Source organism: Hyperoodon ampullatus (assembly GCF_949752795.1).
Source record: "Hyperoodon ampullatus genome assembly, chromosome: 5".
Classification (NCBI taxonomy): domain Eukaryota; kingdom Metazoa; phylum Chordata; class Mammalia; order Artiodactyla; family Ziphiidae; genus Hyperoodon; species Hyperoodon ampullatus.
The window spans coordinates 50,378,351-50,395,115 of record NC_136918.1 but is presented as its reverse complement, the minus strand read 5'-3'; the positions used below and the strand labels follow the sequence as shown (position 1 = coordinate 50,395,115).

General features: G+C 37.2%; 1 protein-coding gene across 7 annotated transcripts in view; it reads right to left on the bottom strand.

The window, feature by feature from the left end:
• The window catches only part of PEX5L (peroxisomal biogenesis factor 5 like), a gene marked incomplete at its 5' end in the record, with an annotated part of 187,067 nt that overhangs the window by 90,109 nt on the left and 80,193 nt on the right, over positions 1–16,765 (bottom strand). For all 7 annotated transcript variants that reach the window (XM_079705628.1, XM_079705627.1, XM_079705630.1 and 4 more), the window contains one exon: positions 8,024–8,135. In XM_079705628.1, the coding sequence (XP_079561754.1) occupies positions 8,024–8,135 (112 nt within the window). The remainder of the gene's footprint in view (positions 1–8,023; positions 8,136–16,765) is intronic.

The following is a 16,765-nucleotide window of genomic DNA, read 5'->3' as shown; positions in this document are numbered from 1 at the left end:
ACCCCACTTGATCATGGTGTATGATCCTTTTAATGTGCTGTTGGATTCTGTTTGCTAGTATTTTGTTGAGGATTTTTGCATCTATGTTCCTCAGTGTTATTGGCCTGTAGCTTTCTTTCTTTGTGACATCTTTGTCTGGTTTTGGTATCAGGGTGATGGTGGCCTTGTAGAATGAGTTTGGGAGTGTTCCTCCCTCTGCTATATTTTGGAAAAGTTTGAGAAGGATAGGTGTTAGCTCTTCTGAAAAGGTTTGATAGAATTTGCCTGTGAAGTCAACTGGTCCCGGGCTTTTGTTTGTTGGAAGATTTTTAATCAGTCTCAAATTCAGTGCTTGTGATTGGTCTGTTTATATTTTCTATTTCTTCCTGGTTCAGTCTCGGAAGGTTGTACTTTTCTAAGAACTTGTCCATTTCTTCCAGGTTGTCCATTTTATTGGCATAGAGTTGCTGGTAGTAGTCTCTTAGCATGCTTTGTATTTCTGTGGTGTCTGTTGTAACTTCTCTTTTTTCATTTCTAATTTCATTGATTTGAGTCCTCTCCCTCTTTTTCTTGATGAGTCTGGCTAATAGCTTATTAATATTGTGTATCTTCTCAAAGAACCAGATTTTAGTTTTATTGATCTTTGCTATCGTTTCCTTCATTTCTTTTTCATTTATTTCTGATCTGATCTTTAAAATTTCTTTCCTTCTGCTAATGTTGGGGTTTTTTAGTCTTCTTTCTCTAATTGTTTTAGGTGTAAGGTTAGCTTGTTTATTTGAGATGTTTCTTGTTTCTTGAGGTAGGATTGTACTGCTATAAATTTCCCTCTTAGAATGCTTTTGCTGCATCCCATTGGTTTTGTGTCGTCCTATTTTCATTGTCATTTGTTTCTAGGTATTTTTTGATTTCTTCAGTGATCTCTTGGTTATTAAGTAGTATATTGTTTAGCCTCCATGTGTTTGTATTTTTTACAGATTTTTTCCTGTAATTGATATCTAATCTCAGAGCATTGTGGTCAGAAAAGATACTTGATACGATTTCAATTTTCTTAAATTTACCAAGGCATTATTTGTGACCCATGATATCATCTATCCTGGAGAATGTTCCATGAGCACTTGAGATGAAAGTGTATTCTCATTTGTGGATGGAATGTCCTATAAATATCAATTAAGTCCATGTTGTTTAATGTATCATTTAAAGTTTGTGTTTCCTTATTTATTTTCATTTTGGATGATCTGTCCATTGGTGAATGTGGGGTGTTAAAGTCCCCTACTATTATTGTGTTACTGTCAATTTCCCCTTTTATGGCTGTTAGCATTTGCCTTATATATTGAGGGGCTCCTATGTTGTGTGCATAAATATTTACAATTGTTATATCTTCTTCATGGATTGATCCCTTGAACACTATGTAGTGTCCTTCTTTGTCTCTTATAACATTCTTGATTTTAAAGTCTATTTTGTCAGATATGAGAATTGCTACTCCAGCTTTCTTTTGATTTCCATTTGTATGGAATATCTTTTTCCATACTCTCACTTTTAGTCTGTAATGTGTCCCTAGGTCTGAAGTGGGTCTCCTGTAGACAGCATATATACGGGTCTTTTTTTTGTATCCATTCAGCCAGTCTATGTCTTTTGGTTGGAGCATTTAATCCATTTACATTTAAGGTAATTATCAGTATGTATATTCCTATTACCATTTTCTTTATTGTTTTGGGTTTGTTATTGTAGGTCTTTTCCTTCTGTTGTGTTTTTTGCCTAGAGAAGTTCCTTTAGCATTTGTTGTAAAGCTGGTTTGGTGGTGCTGAATTCTCTTAGCTTTTGCTTGTCTGTAAAGGTTTTAATTTCTCCATCGAATCTGAATGAGATCCTTGCTGGGTAGAGTAATTTTGGTTGTAGGTTTTTCCCTTTCTTCATTTTAAATACGTCCTGCCACACCCTTCTGGCTTGCAGGGTTTCTGCTGAGAAATCAGCTGTTAACCTTATGAGGATTCCCTTGTATGTTATTTGTTGCTTTTCCCTTGCTGCTTTTAATATATTTTCTTTGTATTTAATTTAATTTTTTTTTTTTTTTTTTTTGCAGTACACGGGCCTCTCACTGTTGTGGCCTCTCCCGTTGTGGAGCACAGGCTCTGGACGCGCAGGCTCAGCAGCCATGGCTCATGGGCCCAGCCATTCCGCAGCATGTGGGATCCTCCCGGACCGGGACACGAACCCATGTCCCCTGCATTGGCAAGTGAACTCTCAACCACTGTGCCACCAGGGAAGCCCCTAATTTTTGATAGTTTGATTAATATGTGTCTTTGTGTGTTTCTCCTTGCATTTATCCTGTATGGGACTCTCTGTGCTTCCTGGACTTGACTGACCATTTCCTTTCCCACTTTAGGAAGTTTTTAACTATAATCTCTTCAAATATTTTTTCAGTCCCTTTCTTTTTCTCTTATTCTTCTGGGACCCCTATAATTCGAATGTTGGTGGGTTTAATGTTGTCCCAGAGGTCTCTGAGACTGTCCTCAATTCTTTTTTTTTTAACATCTTTATTGGAGTATAATTGCTTTACAATGGTGTGTTAGGTTCTGCTTTATAACAAAGTGAATCAGTTATGCATATACATATGTCCCCATATCTCTTCCCTCTTGCATCTCCCTCCCTCCCATCCTCCCTATTGTCCTCAATTATTTTCATTATGTTTTTTTTATTCTGCTCTACAGTAGTTATTTCCAGTATTTTTTCTTCCAGGTCACTTATACGTTCTTCTGCCTCAGTTATTCTGTTATTAAATCCTTCTAGAGAATTTTTAATTTCACTTATTGTGTTGTTCATCATTGTTTGTTTGCTATTTAGTTCTTCTAGGTCCTTGTTAAACGTTTCTTGTATTTTCTCCATTCTATTTCCAAGATTTTTGATCATCTTTACTATCATTGCTCTGAATTCTTTTTCAGGTAGACTGCCTATTTCCTCTTCATTTGTTTGGTCTGGTGGGTTTTTACCTTGCTACTTCATCTGCTGTGTATTTGTCTGTCTTCTCATTTTGCTTACCTTACTGCATTTGAGGTCTCCTTTTCACAGGCTGCAGGTTTGTAGTTCCCACTGTCTTTGTTGTTTGCCCCCAGTGGGTAAGGTTGTCTCAGTGGGTTGTGTAGGCTTCCTGGTGGAGGGGACTGGTGCCTGTGTTCTGGTGGATGAGGTTGGATCTTGTTTTCCTGGTTGGCAGGACCACATCTGGTGGTGTGTTTTGGGGTGTCTGTGAACTTACTATGATTTTAGGCAGCCTCTCTGCTAATGGTTGGGGTTGTGTTCCTGTCTTGCTAGTTGTTTGGCATGGGGTGTCCAGCACTGTAGGTTGCTGGTCGTTGAGTGGACCTGAGTCTTATCGCTGAGATAGAGATCTCTGGGAGAGCTTTTGCCATTTGATATTACGTGGAGCCGGGAGGTCTCTTGTGGACCAATGTCCTGAACTCAGCTCTCCCACCTCAGAGACTCAGGCCTGACACCCGGCTAGAGCACCAAGACCCTGTCAGCCACATGGCTCAGAAGAAAAGGGAGAAGAAAAAGAGAGAAAAAAATAAAATAAAATAATGTTATTAAAATAAAAAATATGTTAAATATAAAAAAGTAATAAAAAAAGAAAGAAAGAAAGAAGAGAGCAACCAAACCAATAAAAAAATCCACCAATGATAACAAGTGCTAAAAAGTATACTAAAAAAAGAAAAAAGAAACCAAAAAAATAACAGACCGACACAACCCTAGGACAAATAGTAAAAGCAAAGCTATATAGACAAAATCACACAAAGAAGCATCACATACACCCTCACAAAAAGAGAAAAAGGAAAGAAAAAATATATATATATATTTAAAAAAGGGAAGAGAGCAACCAAATCAATAAACAAATCTACCAATGATAATAAGCTCTAAATACTAAACTAAGATAAACATAAAACCAGAAACAAATTAGATGCAGAAAGCAAACCCCAAGTCTACAGTTGTTCCCAAAGACTACTGCCTCAATTTTGGGATGATTCATTGTCTATTCAGGTATTCCACAGATGCAGGGTACATCAAGTCGATTGTGGAGATTTAATCCACTGCTCCTGAGGCTGCTGGGAGAGATTTCTCTTTCTCTTCTTTGTTCCCACAGCTCCGGAGTTCAGCTTTGGATTTGGCCCCGCCTCTGTGTGTAGGTCTCCTCAGGGTGTCTGTTCTTCATTCACACAGGATGGGGTTAAGTAGCAGCTGATTAGGGGGCTCTGGCTCATTCAGGCTTGGGGTATGGAAGGGTACAGAATGTGGTGCAAGCCTGCAGCGACAGAGGCCAGTGTGACGTTGCAACAGCCTGAGGTGCACCATGTGTTCTCCTGGGGAAGTTGTCCCTGGATCACAGGACCCTGGCAGTGGTGGGCTGCACAGGCTCCTGGGAGGGGCGGTGTGGATAGTGACCTGTGCTTGCACATAGGCTTCTTGGCGGCTGTAGCAGCAGCCTTAGCATTTCATGCCCGTCTCTGGTGTCTGCGCTGATAGCTGCGGCTCATGCCCGTCTCTGGAGCTTGTTTAGGCAGTGCTCTGAATCCCCTCTCCTCGCACACCCCGAAACAACGGTCTCTTGCCTCTTAGGCAGTTCCAGACTTTTTCTGCAGACTCCCTCCCGGCTAGCTTTGGCACACTAACCCCCTTCAGGCTGTGTTCATGCAGCCAACCCCAGTCCTCTCCCTGGGATCTGACCTCCAAAGCCCAAGCCTCAGCTCCCAGCCCCCGTCTGCCCTGGCAGGTGAGCAGACAAGCCTCTCAGGCTGCTGAGTGCTGGTCGGCACCAATCCTCTGTGCGGGAATCTCTCTGCTTTGCCCTCCGCACCCCTGTTGCTGTGCTCTCCTCCATGGCTCCAAAGCTTCCCCCCTTCCCACCCCCCATCTCTGCCAGTGAAGGGGCTTCCTAATGTGTGGGAACATTTCCTCCACAGCTCCCTCCCAGAGGTGCATGTCCCGTCCCTATTCTTTTGTCTCTGTTTTTTCTTTTTTCTTTTGCCCTACCCAGGTATGCAGGGAGTTTCTTGCCTTTTGGGAGGTCTGAGGTCTTCTGCCAGTGTTCAGTAGGTGTTCTTTAGGAGTTGTTCCATATGTAGATGTATTTTTGATGTACTTGTGGGGAGGAAGGTGATCTCCACGTCTTACTCCTCTGCCATCTTGAGGGTCTCCCTGACATATATATATATATATATATATATATATATATATATATATATATATACACACACACATTTTTATTTATTTATTTATTTATTTATTTTTGGCTGCATTGGGTCTTCGTTGCTGTGCATGGGCTTTCTCTAGTTGTGGCGAGTGGGGGCTACTCTTCGTTGCAGTGCACAGGCTTTTCATTGCAATGGCTTCTCTTGTTGTGGAGCATGGGCTCTAGGCACGTGGGTTCAATAGTTGTGGCTCATGGGCTCTAGAGCACAAGCTCAGCAGTTGTGGCACACGGGCTTAGTTGCTCTACGGAATGTGGGATCTTCCTGGACCAGGGCTTGAACCCATGTCCCCTGCATTGGCAGGTGGATTCTTAACCACTGCACCACCAGGGAAGCCCCCCCTGACATATATTTTTAAGATTAAAAAAGAACATACTATCAAATAAGAGTCTTCCTTAAGGATAAAAATCTGTGTGACTCAGATGCACTGAATGCTGAGGCCAAGAAATGAAAAACCCATAGTCTCAACATACCATTTTTCCTGTCTTCTTACTTTGGAGGGTGTTATGGATTGAACTGTGTCCCCCCAAAACTCATATGTTGAAGTTTTAACCCCCAGTACCTTAGAATGTAACTTTATTTATAAATAGGGTCAATGGAGATGTAATTAGTTAAGATGAGTCAGATTGGAGTAGGGTGGTAATAAAGAGAGGAAATTTGGACACAGAGACCGACATGCATACTGGGAGACATGCACACATGTCATGTGAAGATTAGAGTTATGCTTCCACAAGCCAAGGAGCTACCAGAAACCAGGAGAGAGGACTCGAACAGATCCTTCCCAAGCATCTTCAGAGGAAGCATGGTCCTGCTGACACCTTGATTTTGGACTTCTAGATTCTAGAATTGTGAGGCAATAAATCTCTGTTGTCTAATCCACTCATTTTGTGGCATTTTGTCATGGCAGGCCTAGGAAACTAATACAGAAGGCAATACTGTAGGTACTGGGATTGCAAGAAATGACATATTTTTTTGATTTTTTTCCTCCAGTATTTCATAGGTCTCTCTGTTATTTGCTAGAAAAATCAAAGTGAAAAGCAGCTTTTGAGTTGGATATTATGTTGCTATCTCTGGTGAGCCCTTCCTATGTGACTTAGTTCCATCCTCCCTGAGAGTTGTAGAGGGTACTGGAATCAAGATCTGAGAATTAGGCTTTGCAGCTTTTTCTTAGAACAGCGGGAATTTCTCAGTGTACCCCATTCTCATGGATTTTCCTGCAATTAGAGACACAAGGCTCCTCTGTATTTTTCTGGGGGTAGCTCAGTTTTGGAGGGGTGAGCTCCAGTTTCATAGGTAAGGAGGATGAAACTGATCTGACAGGGTCTGAACTTGTTTCATTTCCTGCCTAAAATGTACCAAGTACAATTTTATTTGCTTGATTACTCAAAGCAGTAGTTGAATTTAGAAAATGATTGCTTTGGTGTGATATAAAGAAAGTTAACGCATTTGAAAAGGGAAGTGTTGGGTGTACTGTTTTCACCTGGTATCTTACAGTAATGGTAACATCTGTTAGAGCTTACATGGTGTTAGCACTTACATAGATTGCTTCATTTAATCTTCCCAAGTAACCTATGAGATATAGATCTTACTACTATTAGACAGATGAGGAAATAGACTTACTTATGCAACTTGCTCAAGGACACAGAGTTGCTAAGTGGCAGAGCTGGGGTTGGAATTCACAAAGTTTAACTCCAGAGACTGTAGACTACACTCCCACATAAAGTGCCTCTATCTTGTGTTAGTTACTCTTATTGTTGTAATTTTTAGCATTTCTTAAAAATCACAATTTCCTTCACCTGTGATTTTCTTCATTTACTTAAAAGTATAATAAAACTATGCCAGGAAGCAGCAGGCTGAGGACATGATGGGGAAATGAAATGAACTTTAACAAGACAGTATATAATTAACCTCTCCTGCCCCCATTAAATTCTCTCCTGCAATCCAATATAACCTTTGTTGTTTGATTCTGGACATCATTCTTTTTTCTTATTTGAACAACATGCCTTTGAGTGTGAATGTTGACTGAATGAAACCAATGCAGAAAGGCTGCTGCTGATCCAGAAGGCGACAAGTAGCTTTTGAGTCAAATCTTCCGTTGTGGCCTCAGGGTGGGCTGTACCTAAGTGACTTAGTTTTCGAATTAGTGAGAATTTAGGTGCAGAGGATGCTGGAGAAGGTGTGATTGATAAACTGGCATCCTGCATTCACTCATTGGATGGCAACTTATTAGTCCCTATACAGATAGCTTACTGTTTGATTATATTTAATTCCAGAACAATGTTCAAATAAATTGTTGTAAGAAGGAGCAACTAATCCATTTATATGACAAAAAAATAAAATTGTCTCGATAATATCCCAAGTCTCTAGGACATTTTAATTGTGATTTCAATCCACTTGAAGGGGTTGCCTATATTTTTATTTTACTGGACTTTTGTCATACAAAATATTTCCAGCCAGAACTTGAAAAACCTTACTCTGAAAGAGATGCTTTTGTTTTAAAGAATTCCTATATGATGTGACTTGAGATGCGAAGATGTAAATATGAAAATTGGCATTGAAAAATGATTCATTGCTAATAGTGGTACTCTAATGTTTATCAAAATTGGTTGGATAATATCCATTGGAGTTCCTTATATTATAAAGAAAAGCAATTTATTGGTTTATATTGAACAGTATATATTCTAAAATTTCATTTGTTTGCAAACATTATTCTCCACTTAAAATGCATTGTGGAAAGAAAATGTGCATTTTTCTATCATGAAAATTAACTCCACTTGAGGATAAGTTAAAAGTGAAGGAATTACCGGCTGTGTTGGACGTTACTGGCCTTGCTATTGCCTCCGATTTGGTTTCACAGAGAAAGTCATCGATGGAGGGACTCAGGAGGGGTCTGCTTTCTTGCTGTTCATTCACCAGCTGGGAACAAATGAACACAGGTGTCAAAGGACTTTGTCCAACTGCAGAATCAGATGAATTAAAATGCAGCCTTGCAACAAAATGAGAATAGCAAGCCTACCAAAAAATAAATCAATCAATAAGTAATGGGGTAGAGGCAAGAAAGAAAAAAAAAATCAGGGGATGGGGAATGAGCCTTTCAGCACTGTCATATTTTTGATGCAGCCAACTTCAGTTTTTAAACCTCAAGCTTTTTTTCTCCTCCTAGAACAGTTTTGGAATTATTCTCTAATTTCAGTATGTAGAATATGACACCTATTGAATCACAGTTCCTAAGGGTCAATCTCACTCTTCATCTGGACAAAAAGGTCTCACTGAGACCTGGAACCATGGCTTCAGACCTTGAGGTGACACATTCTGTTTAGGACTGGTCAGTCATTGCTATGTGGTAAGAGCACGCATACACACAGAGATCCATGTGCGTGGATAAACGCTCTTTTTCTCTCTCTCTTAAAAAGCTCAAGTCACCTAAAGGCACATGCCCTTCCTTACATTTCCTTGGGATGCTTTTGTAGTGCATAACAAGTATTTTGAGAGAGTAGGAAATATTGTTAACTGTACAGGTATCTATTATATATGTTTGTGAAAATCTGTATGTAAAAGAGATCTCTGTCAATTCAATTATATTTCCCCATTGGTTTGTTCTCTAATTTCAGAAATCTTTCAGTTTGATTTTTATTAGTTCTCATTATCAGTGGCAGCCAACTATTTACTTTCAGTTATTCTGCACTTCTTTGAATCCAAACATCCTTAAGTTCTGTTTCTAAGAGTAAGGGGAAAATTACACTTAAGATAACACAAGTGGTTAGTCCCTAAAAGAACTGTCTTAGTTTTTTGGGAGTTTTTATATTGGCCTTTCTTAAAATGGGCATAGTCATCTAGTTTTCTACTTGCTATAGGAAAAAGATGTGCCAAAAAATCTCTAGATTTTAAAATACTTATTTGCAAGGCTGTATTTTAAGAGACACATAAAATAACAAATGAAGTGTTTTGAAGTATTACCAAATCAAAATATTTTCTATGACTCACTTTCACTTCATTATTTCTCTGGCAATGTTAGTGGTATTATAGCTTAGAGCTTATGGACCATGACAAGAGACCTACATAATGGTAAATATGGGAAGAAAAAATGCAATTCTATTATTGGTGAAGGAGGAATATGGAAGCATTAGTGATTATTCGGGGACTGAAAACCAAGAGGCACCTTTGGTACTTTTACACATTCATGCTATTATCTTAACATGGATAAATCTCAGATCTTCACTAAAGTCTAAGATTTTGAGATAGAGTTGGCAATTTAATTTCACTCATATTAATTTGTACATTGTTATCGAGGGTTCTAAGCATTAAGAATGCTCATTTTCTTTTAATATTCAAGTTATAGAGATAGAAAAATTTTCAATTATAAGTTTTAGTGTTACTATGTATAAAGACTCACAGATTTCTCTAAATTATCTGAGGTCTGTTTTGGTTGTGACCTTTTTTTGGGGGATGCTCCTTTAATCCATGAACAAAACTCTTGAGTTTCTTTGCATTTTGTTTTCTGAATTTGAACATTCTTGCATATCACCCATCCTATTTATATTGAAATATTTTTTAATGTTTAGGGACTATGAGCTTTTCATGTTTTGGGGATAAAACATATTAGAATTTTTGTAAATGCCATGGTTTATGCCAGCTCTTCTGAAAATGTGATTAGTTTTCTGGGATCTGTTTTTCATGTATAGGTAGTTCATGTAAAAACTGTGTTTATGCAATTTCTTTAAGACTCATACATTAATGTGTATTTCTTGGGAGAACTTGACCTTTTAGCCATATGTGCTTAGCATATTGAACCCATCTAGTATGATATCAGCATGGTGATGTGGTCTTGATGTAGCAACAATGTCTACCTCCAGGCTGTGTCATTCTCATGGCTGTCAAGGGAGAGCTGGATTCTGCTGTGCTATAAACATCATGGAAGATGAAGGTCACCATCAAATATGGCACCACACTATACTCATAGAATTTATTGTAACAGGCTTACATTTATTACGTTGTGCATTCTGACTACTAGGTCTTATTGACTTAGGCTAAAGTGAAAAAGGTGCAAAAACTCAATACAATCAATACAACTTCAACTTTAAAATACGTATGACATATGTGTGATGTCATAACTCTCTTTGTTAGCCATTATTTCTCTGAAGAAGTCTGATGTTACTGATAGATAACTAAGAAAATTTATTCTCTTAGTCCTGGCCTTGAGAAATATCCATTATTATGTAAAAGGTACATATGATTTATATTCCACAAAAGCCCCCTTATACTTTTTCTTTACTTTGGATACAATTAAATTCCTTTGTAAATAAAAGGACTAATAATTTATTTCCAAATCATAGCTCTGTGAGTAGGTGTGTAGAATAGAATTAGATTACCTATGGTTTTAGAAGACCAGGGTATTAGATTTCTGCAGATACTTTTAATTGCAAACACTGAAAAATTACAGTCTAAATTTGATAAAAGAATTCTAGAAAGTAAGACCTTTCCACATAAATATCTAAACGGAAAAACAAAGGAAAGGCACAATTAATTGAAAGGCCTATCCTTTTAGGCAAGTCTGTAATAGGATTTTTTTTTTTTGAGTCTCTCTCCTCATTCAAACTAAAGACTTATTTTCTAGAGAAAGCACTTCTAGCACTCAGATTTTCTCAGCATAGGAAGAAAAGAATACCAAAGAGAAGGTTATTCAGAGAGACACTAGAGAGCCCAAGGTGTGGCTTCTCCTCATAAGGTCTTTTCTACACCTACTGTCTTATCTGTGACCACACTTCACCCCTGGACTAGAGTTGTTCCCATAACATGTCTGTCCCGTTCCCATAACTGAGCTGTTCCTGTGACTTTCTTCCATAGATACAAATCAAAGAGGAAACTTCACGTTATTTTCCGAGTCTGTGCTTTTCAAGCTAGAGCACCGTTTAGCTGTCGGGAAATGCTGAGATTGGAGTGGGGATAGTGGCAGGGCTCAAGGGTGAAGAGGATGAAAGGCCAGATTTCAGATAGCATGGAAAGGTAATTTGGGAACTGAAGGTTTTTGAGTTTTGATTGAGATATGGAAGATGAAATAGGAAATATCATGAAAAAAAACTTTTGTTATTAACTCTGAGGTAAGAGGCTATGTCTTACTCCTTACTCATATTTATATCCTTCACAACTTTGAATAGAATGTCTTCATATAAGAGGGGCTCAATAAATGGCTACCAAATGGGACAGTGACTTTGCAGAAACTGAAGATATAAAAATATCTATCTCAAACAGTCCAATTTTGAACTGTATCTTCAGTCAGATGAATTTAAGAATCATTATTTTAGCCCTATTAAGTCCCATTTTATTTTTACTTATATAGATAAGAATGGCTTTTCACATGCCTCCCTCCTGATTTTCAAACAAATTTATGGTTTTCCTATGGTGACTTGAGAATAAGCAAACCTTTTAGGTCATAAAGTAATATTGCAAACTGAACTGAATCCCCCAAATAGTTCCCCTAAGCTTTACTCCCAAATTGTATGCCATTTATTCTGTCTTTATTCATTGGTAGGATAGAGCTTATTGACTTCCTCTTAGAATTACTTCCTTCAGTTTGAAATACTTTATGAACTTACCTCATTTCATCCTTCTGGCACAGAGTACATTGATGTTATAAAAATAATAAAAGGTGAGTCAAAAAGTTTCCAATTTTTTTTTTTTTGAATAACTGAGTGGGAGTGATTGCAATTGTGGTCCAATCAGATGATCTTAACTGAGTTAAAATGACTCACTTCATTTGTTGCTAAGGCCTTTGTTTCAACTTTACATTTAAAATTTTCCTTTATTATTCTTCTTTGTCCTCTTTTCAATATTTAGATTAGTTCAAAGCCCTTTCTAATGGTGACAGATTCTTATTTCTCTTTCAGGACCCTGTTCTATTGATACATTGTCTGGGAACCTTCTTCAGCTCTGGGCAGCAAGTGCCTTCTTACAACATCTCCGTGTTCCCATGCTTTACCCAATTTTATAACCTTAGTTTCACCTGTTTCCTCCCACTAGACTATGATCTCTTTGAACGTAGAGACCTAATCCAATTAATTTTTGTATCTCATAGTGGCAGTTTAATAAATGTTGACTGATTTTACACAGTCCAACTGAATGGTGAATTGTATAAAAGAATGATTGCATGGGCATCCTCAATTTCATATGGGGTTTGATCAACTCATAGAGAGGCCAGTGGTCCTCAGAAATGTTTACTAAATTCCTGGCAAATTTTAAACCACAAATCTAAGTCCACTTTCCCCCACTGTCACATCATTGAAATGCTTGGAAACCTAGAGGTATCTAAAGGAACATTTCCAAACGCAAGGCTTCTTACCAAGAAGTCAAAAATGCCAAGAATGAATGCCTGATGAGAAAAATTGAAATAAAGGCATGGACCTGCCTCATTCCATCTTTGGAAGCAGGACATGGACCAATGCAAGTGGGAAGCCAGTGGTACTTCAAGAAATAACACCACTACCTCACTCAGAGATTTTAAATCAGAGATTCAAATTTGGAGATTCTGAGAGAAAGCCCTTACACAGTCAATGGACATGGAAACAAAAGGAAGTAGCAGAAGTAAGAAGACAGGTGAGAACTCACATGTAGGAGCTTCTTGTCACTCGGAATTCAAGACTATTGATCCTTTACACCTTCCTTGTAATCATAGGTTGTAAATGAAATATTCAGTCAAATGCCTTCAATTTACTTATGACTTAGTCAGACCGGTCAGTTGATGTGGCTAATAGCCACCACAGGACAAAATTGGTTCTTATTTTATATCAATACTGTGTTTAGTGTTGAGCAGAATGCAGACAATATCATCCACCTTTAATGAATTATTGTCTGTTTTAAAACTTTGTCTAAAAATACATTTGCCTTAGTTCAACTTGCATTTCCTTAATTTAAATGTTAAAAAATTAAATTATTATATGATCTAAGCTGAATATTTAACCAAGATGAAAGGAGAGTATTTTGTTTTTAAATACTGCCTGCTACTTAAGCTCCAGTGTATTAAAGATAGCTTGTTTTATGACTTAAGTCTAAGTTTATTTATCTTTTTTTTTTTTTTTTTTTTTTTTTGCGGTACGCGGGCTTCTCACTGCTGTGGCCTCTCCCGCTGTGGAGCACAGGCTCCGGATGCACAGCCTCAGCGGCCATGGCTCACGGGCCCAGCCACTCCGCGGCATGTGGGATCCTCCCGGACCGGGGCACGAACCCGTGTCCCCTGCATCGGCAGGTGGACTCAACCACTGCGCCACCAGGGAAGCCCTAAGTTTATTTATCTTTAAACAATATATTGCTTAGGTGTTTCATTAAAAAATATAGAGCTAAAGTTTGCGATAGCTTATATCACTAAGAATTAACTCCAAACCAAAATACATTTTAGGTGAGAAAACAAGGTCTGTATAGGATAATAACTCATTATTCTATAATTTTACACTTCAGATTGATGATCTTTATCTATTGTTTTAAAGTAAAATATTCTGTTTTTATTTTTAAACATTTTAGTATTTAAAGAATGATTTTAAAAGTTAAAACACTGAAGCTAATAAGCTAAAAAACAGTTGACAAATATCTCATATTTGTAATGTTGATTAAAAAGTTTGTAAAAATATACCAGTCTTTTTATCTCACCTAAATAATAGAAAAATTAAGATTGTTTTTATACAAATAAAAACACAACTACGCTTTCAATAGACATATCTTTATGCATTTTGAAAATTCCTTTATTATTTGCACTCTCTTGATTAAAAGTACAATATATGTCATTTGTTAAGTAGGTTTTCATTCATAATTTTATAATTAAACTATTGTTTATGGCTTTATTAGTCCTATCCAAATTTAGAAACGTGTGCAAAGCCCATCAAAATAGTCACCATATTAAAACTAAGTTGACTGACTCAATTCATTGAAAAGAGGAAACAACTGAAACATTACTATGCACCCCTTAGTATTCAGCCTTTGAAGGCTTTGTCATAGTAATTCTGCCACCCGACTGAATTAATTTCTTATGAGCTAATAGTACTAATGGTACTGCCCCATCCCCCAGTTCTTTATATGGGTCTCAGTGGATCTTCCTGTAAAGGATAACCATGTGATAATTTTCAACTCTTTGACTTGATCTAAATGTCAACCAACTGACAACAAATATTTTCCTGACAGTATAGTTAGACATAAAAATGTGAATCTATTCATGGGGAAATGAACAAATATTATTGTTTACAGCTTGGATAGTACTAACATCAAGGCAGGAAGGAGAATATAATTAAAGCAATTGTTTAAAGTTAGTAACTGAAAACCCAAACAAGACTGTATTTAGCAGCCTTGTGAATGTTTTTCCAATCAAGGACATTACTTTTTTATCTTTATCAGACACAATATTAAATCAGTATCAAACTATAAGGGGTGGGGACAGATAGAAAAACAAAGCCTGAGTTTAAAAAAATTCCCCTGACAAGAAGAGGTCTGGAACACATAGTTTTAAGACACTGTGCTCTACAGCAAAAAATGAATGGGTTATTCCTTACTTACAAAAGTACCAGGGGAGGTGGTTAAAATGAAAATTTCTGAAGGTTCCTTATGAGAGAAAAATATTCCCTAAAGCCATTTCATTCTCATAAAGAAGAATAAAATTTTTTTCTGTGATATGCTCAATTTTCTGGCACAGTTTGCCCTTCTAGCCTCAAACTGTATTTATTTATACCATTACAGTCTAGAGTAGTACTGTTCAATGGAAATATAACGAGAGCCTGGTAATCTTAAATTTTCTAGTAGCCACTTTAAAAATAGTGAAAAGAAACAGGTGAAAATAATTTTAATAACACATTTTGTTTAGCCCAATATATCCAAAATATTATTTCAACATGTAATCAATATAAAAATTATTAATGTGATAGTTTACATTATTTTTCTTTGGACTAAATCTTCAAAACTTGGTATGTATTTTATACTTACAGCATATCTCAATTCAGGGTATCCACAAAGCACTCAATAGCCACATGTGGCTAGCAGCTACTGTATTGAACAGCACAGGTCTAGAGAAACTCTATTTCCTCCAAGACTTCATGTTTCACATATTTTTTTCCCTTCAAAACTCTCATCAATGCACATTTGTTTCCATACTGTTTGACTTAAAGTGTTAGTCCAGGACAGCATGAACTTGAACTACTATGAAGAGCTTGACACATTGTTTAGCAAAGAATTAATAATTAAATGAAATAAAAAGAGCAATTCTCAGGGGTCCGACAATTTCTGACTTCAGGTCACCTGGCCAATTCTTCTGTTTTGTTCAATTTGTTCAATGTACTATAAATGACTTGACTGGAGTATGCTTGGCTAAATCTATCTAAAAGTGATCCTAATAATCACATAATACAAAAATGCTTCAATATAAACTATTCTACACTTACCAATCTGCGGAATGAACAGTTACTAAACAAATTAGGGACTCAGTGTTTCAAGGACTTATTCTGTATTTTATCAATTATGATTGTCCTAAAGACATTACTGAGAGAGCAGCAATTAGCTTCAGATATTTCTGGAATCTGTGAATGAGCAGCTGGCATCGACACACCAGTGATGAAGATGAGTCAATGTGTCCTGCAGTATGTAGCACTATGTCATAGGGGCTTTACAGGAGACATGGAACAGACATGTTTCAAGACACTAATACATTCACACAAGATAACGAGTAAGAATGTGGTATGGTACACAGATTGGATGCTGTGGTTGCCATGAGAAGTACTCACTTTTTCAGATCATTCTGCTGCTTTTTGGCTTGTGCATGCCACTGGTGCATAGCAGGGAAGAAGCCACTTGTGTATAGTGGAAAAAGTATATCAACTAATAAAACCACATTTGACTGAGAAATAATTGTATCACAGCTGTCACAGGATTAATTCCATAAGATTATCAACACAATAGGTGCACTGCATTTTATGAATCAGAACTCTCCATTTGCTGATTCATAAACTAGTCACTATGCAACAAGTATATGATGCATCAAAGAAAGCATTATATCATCTTCATGCAGTAAAATTGTAACTATTACCTCAAAAACAGTTAATGCAACATTAGACAGGGATTAAAGAAGGAAATTGGTACACACAAATGTTCTGAATATGAGAAAATGGTAATAATTACAGTTTCTTTTCTAATTAAAAAAATCAAAATTCTTATTTTACATTAAATTTAGATTAAAGTTTAGGTTATAGTGGTAATTTTGGACATTTGAAAAGGATTACTGGAAAGCGCATAGCAATGCACGGTTTTGAAGAAAAAGAATTTTGGGCACTAGAGCCTGTCCTAAATCGTGATATCCTGAAATGATATGCTGCAGCACAACTATGCCAATTGCAAATTTGGATAGGTTTTACCTACTGATGAATATGGCTCTACCATTAGCCAAGAACTCCAAGTGGTTCTCACCTCCCATAACATTCGCCTGAGGAACTGTGGACTGTATATTTTGGATATGGATTCTACAAAGGCAGGAGATCAATGTAAAACTGTATATGTTTTACTATGTAAACTAAGTAAAGAAT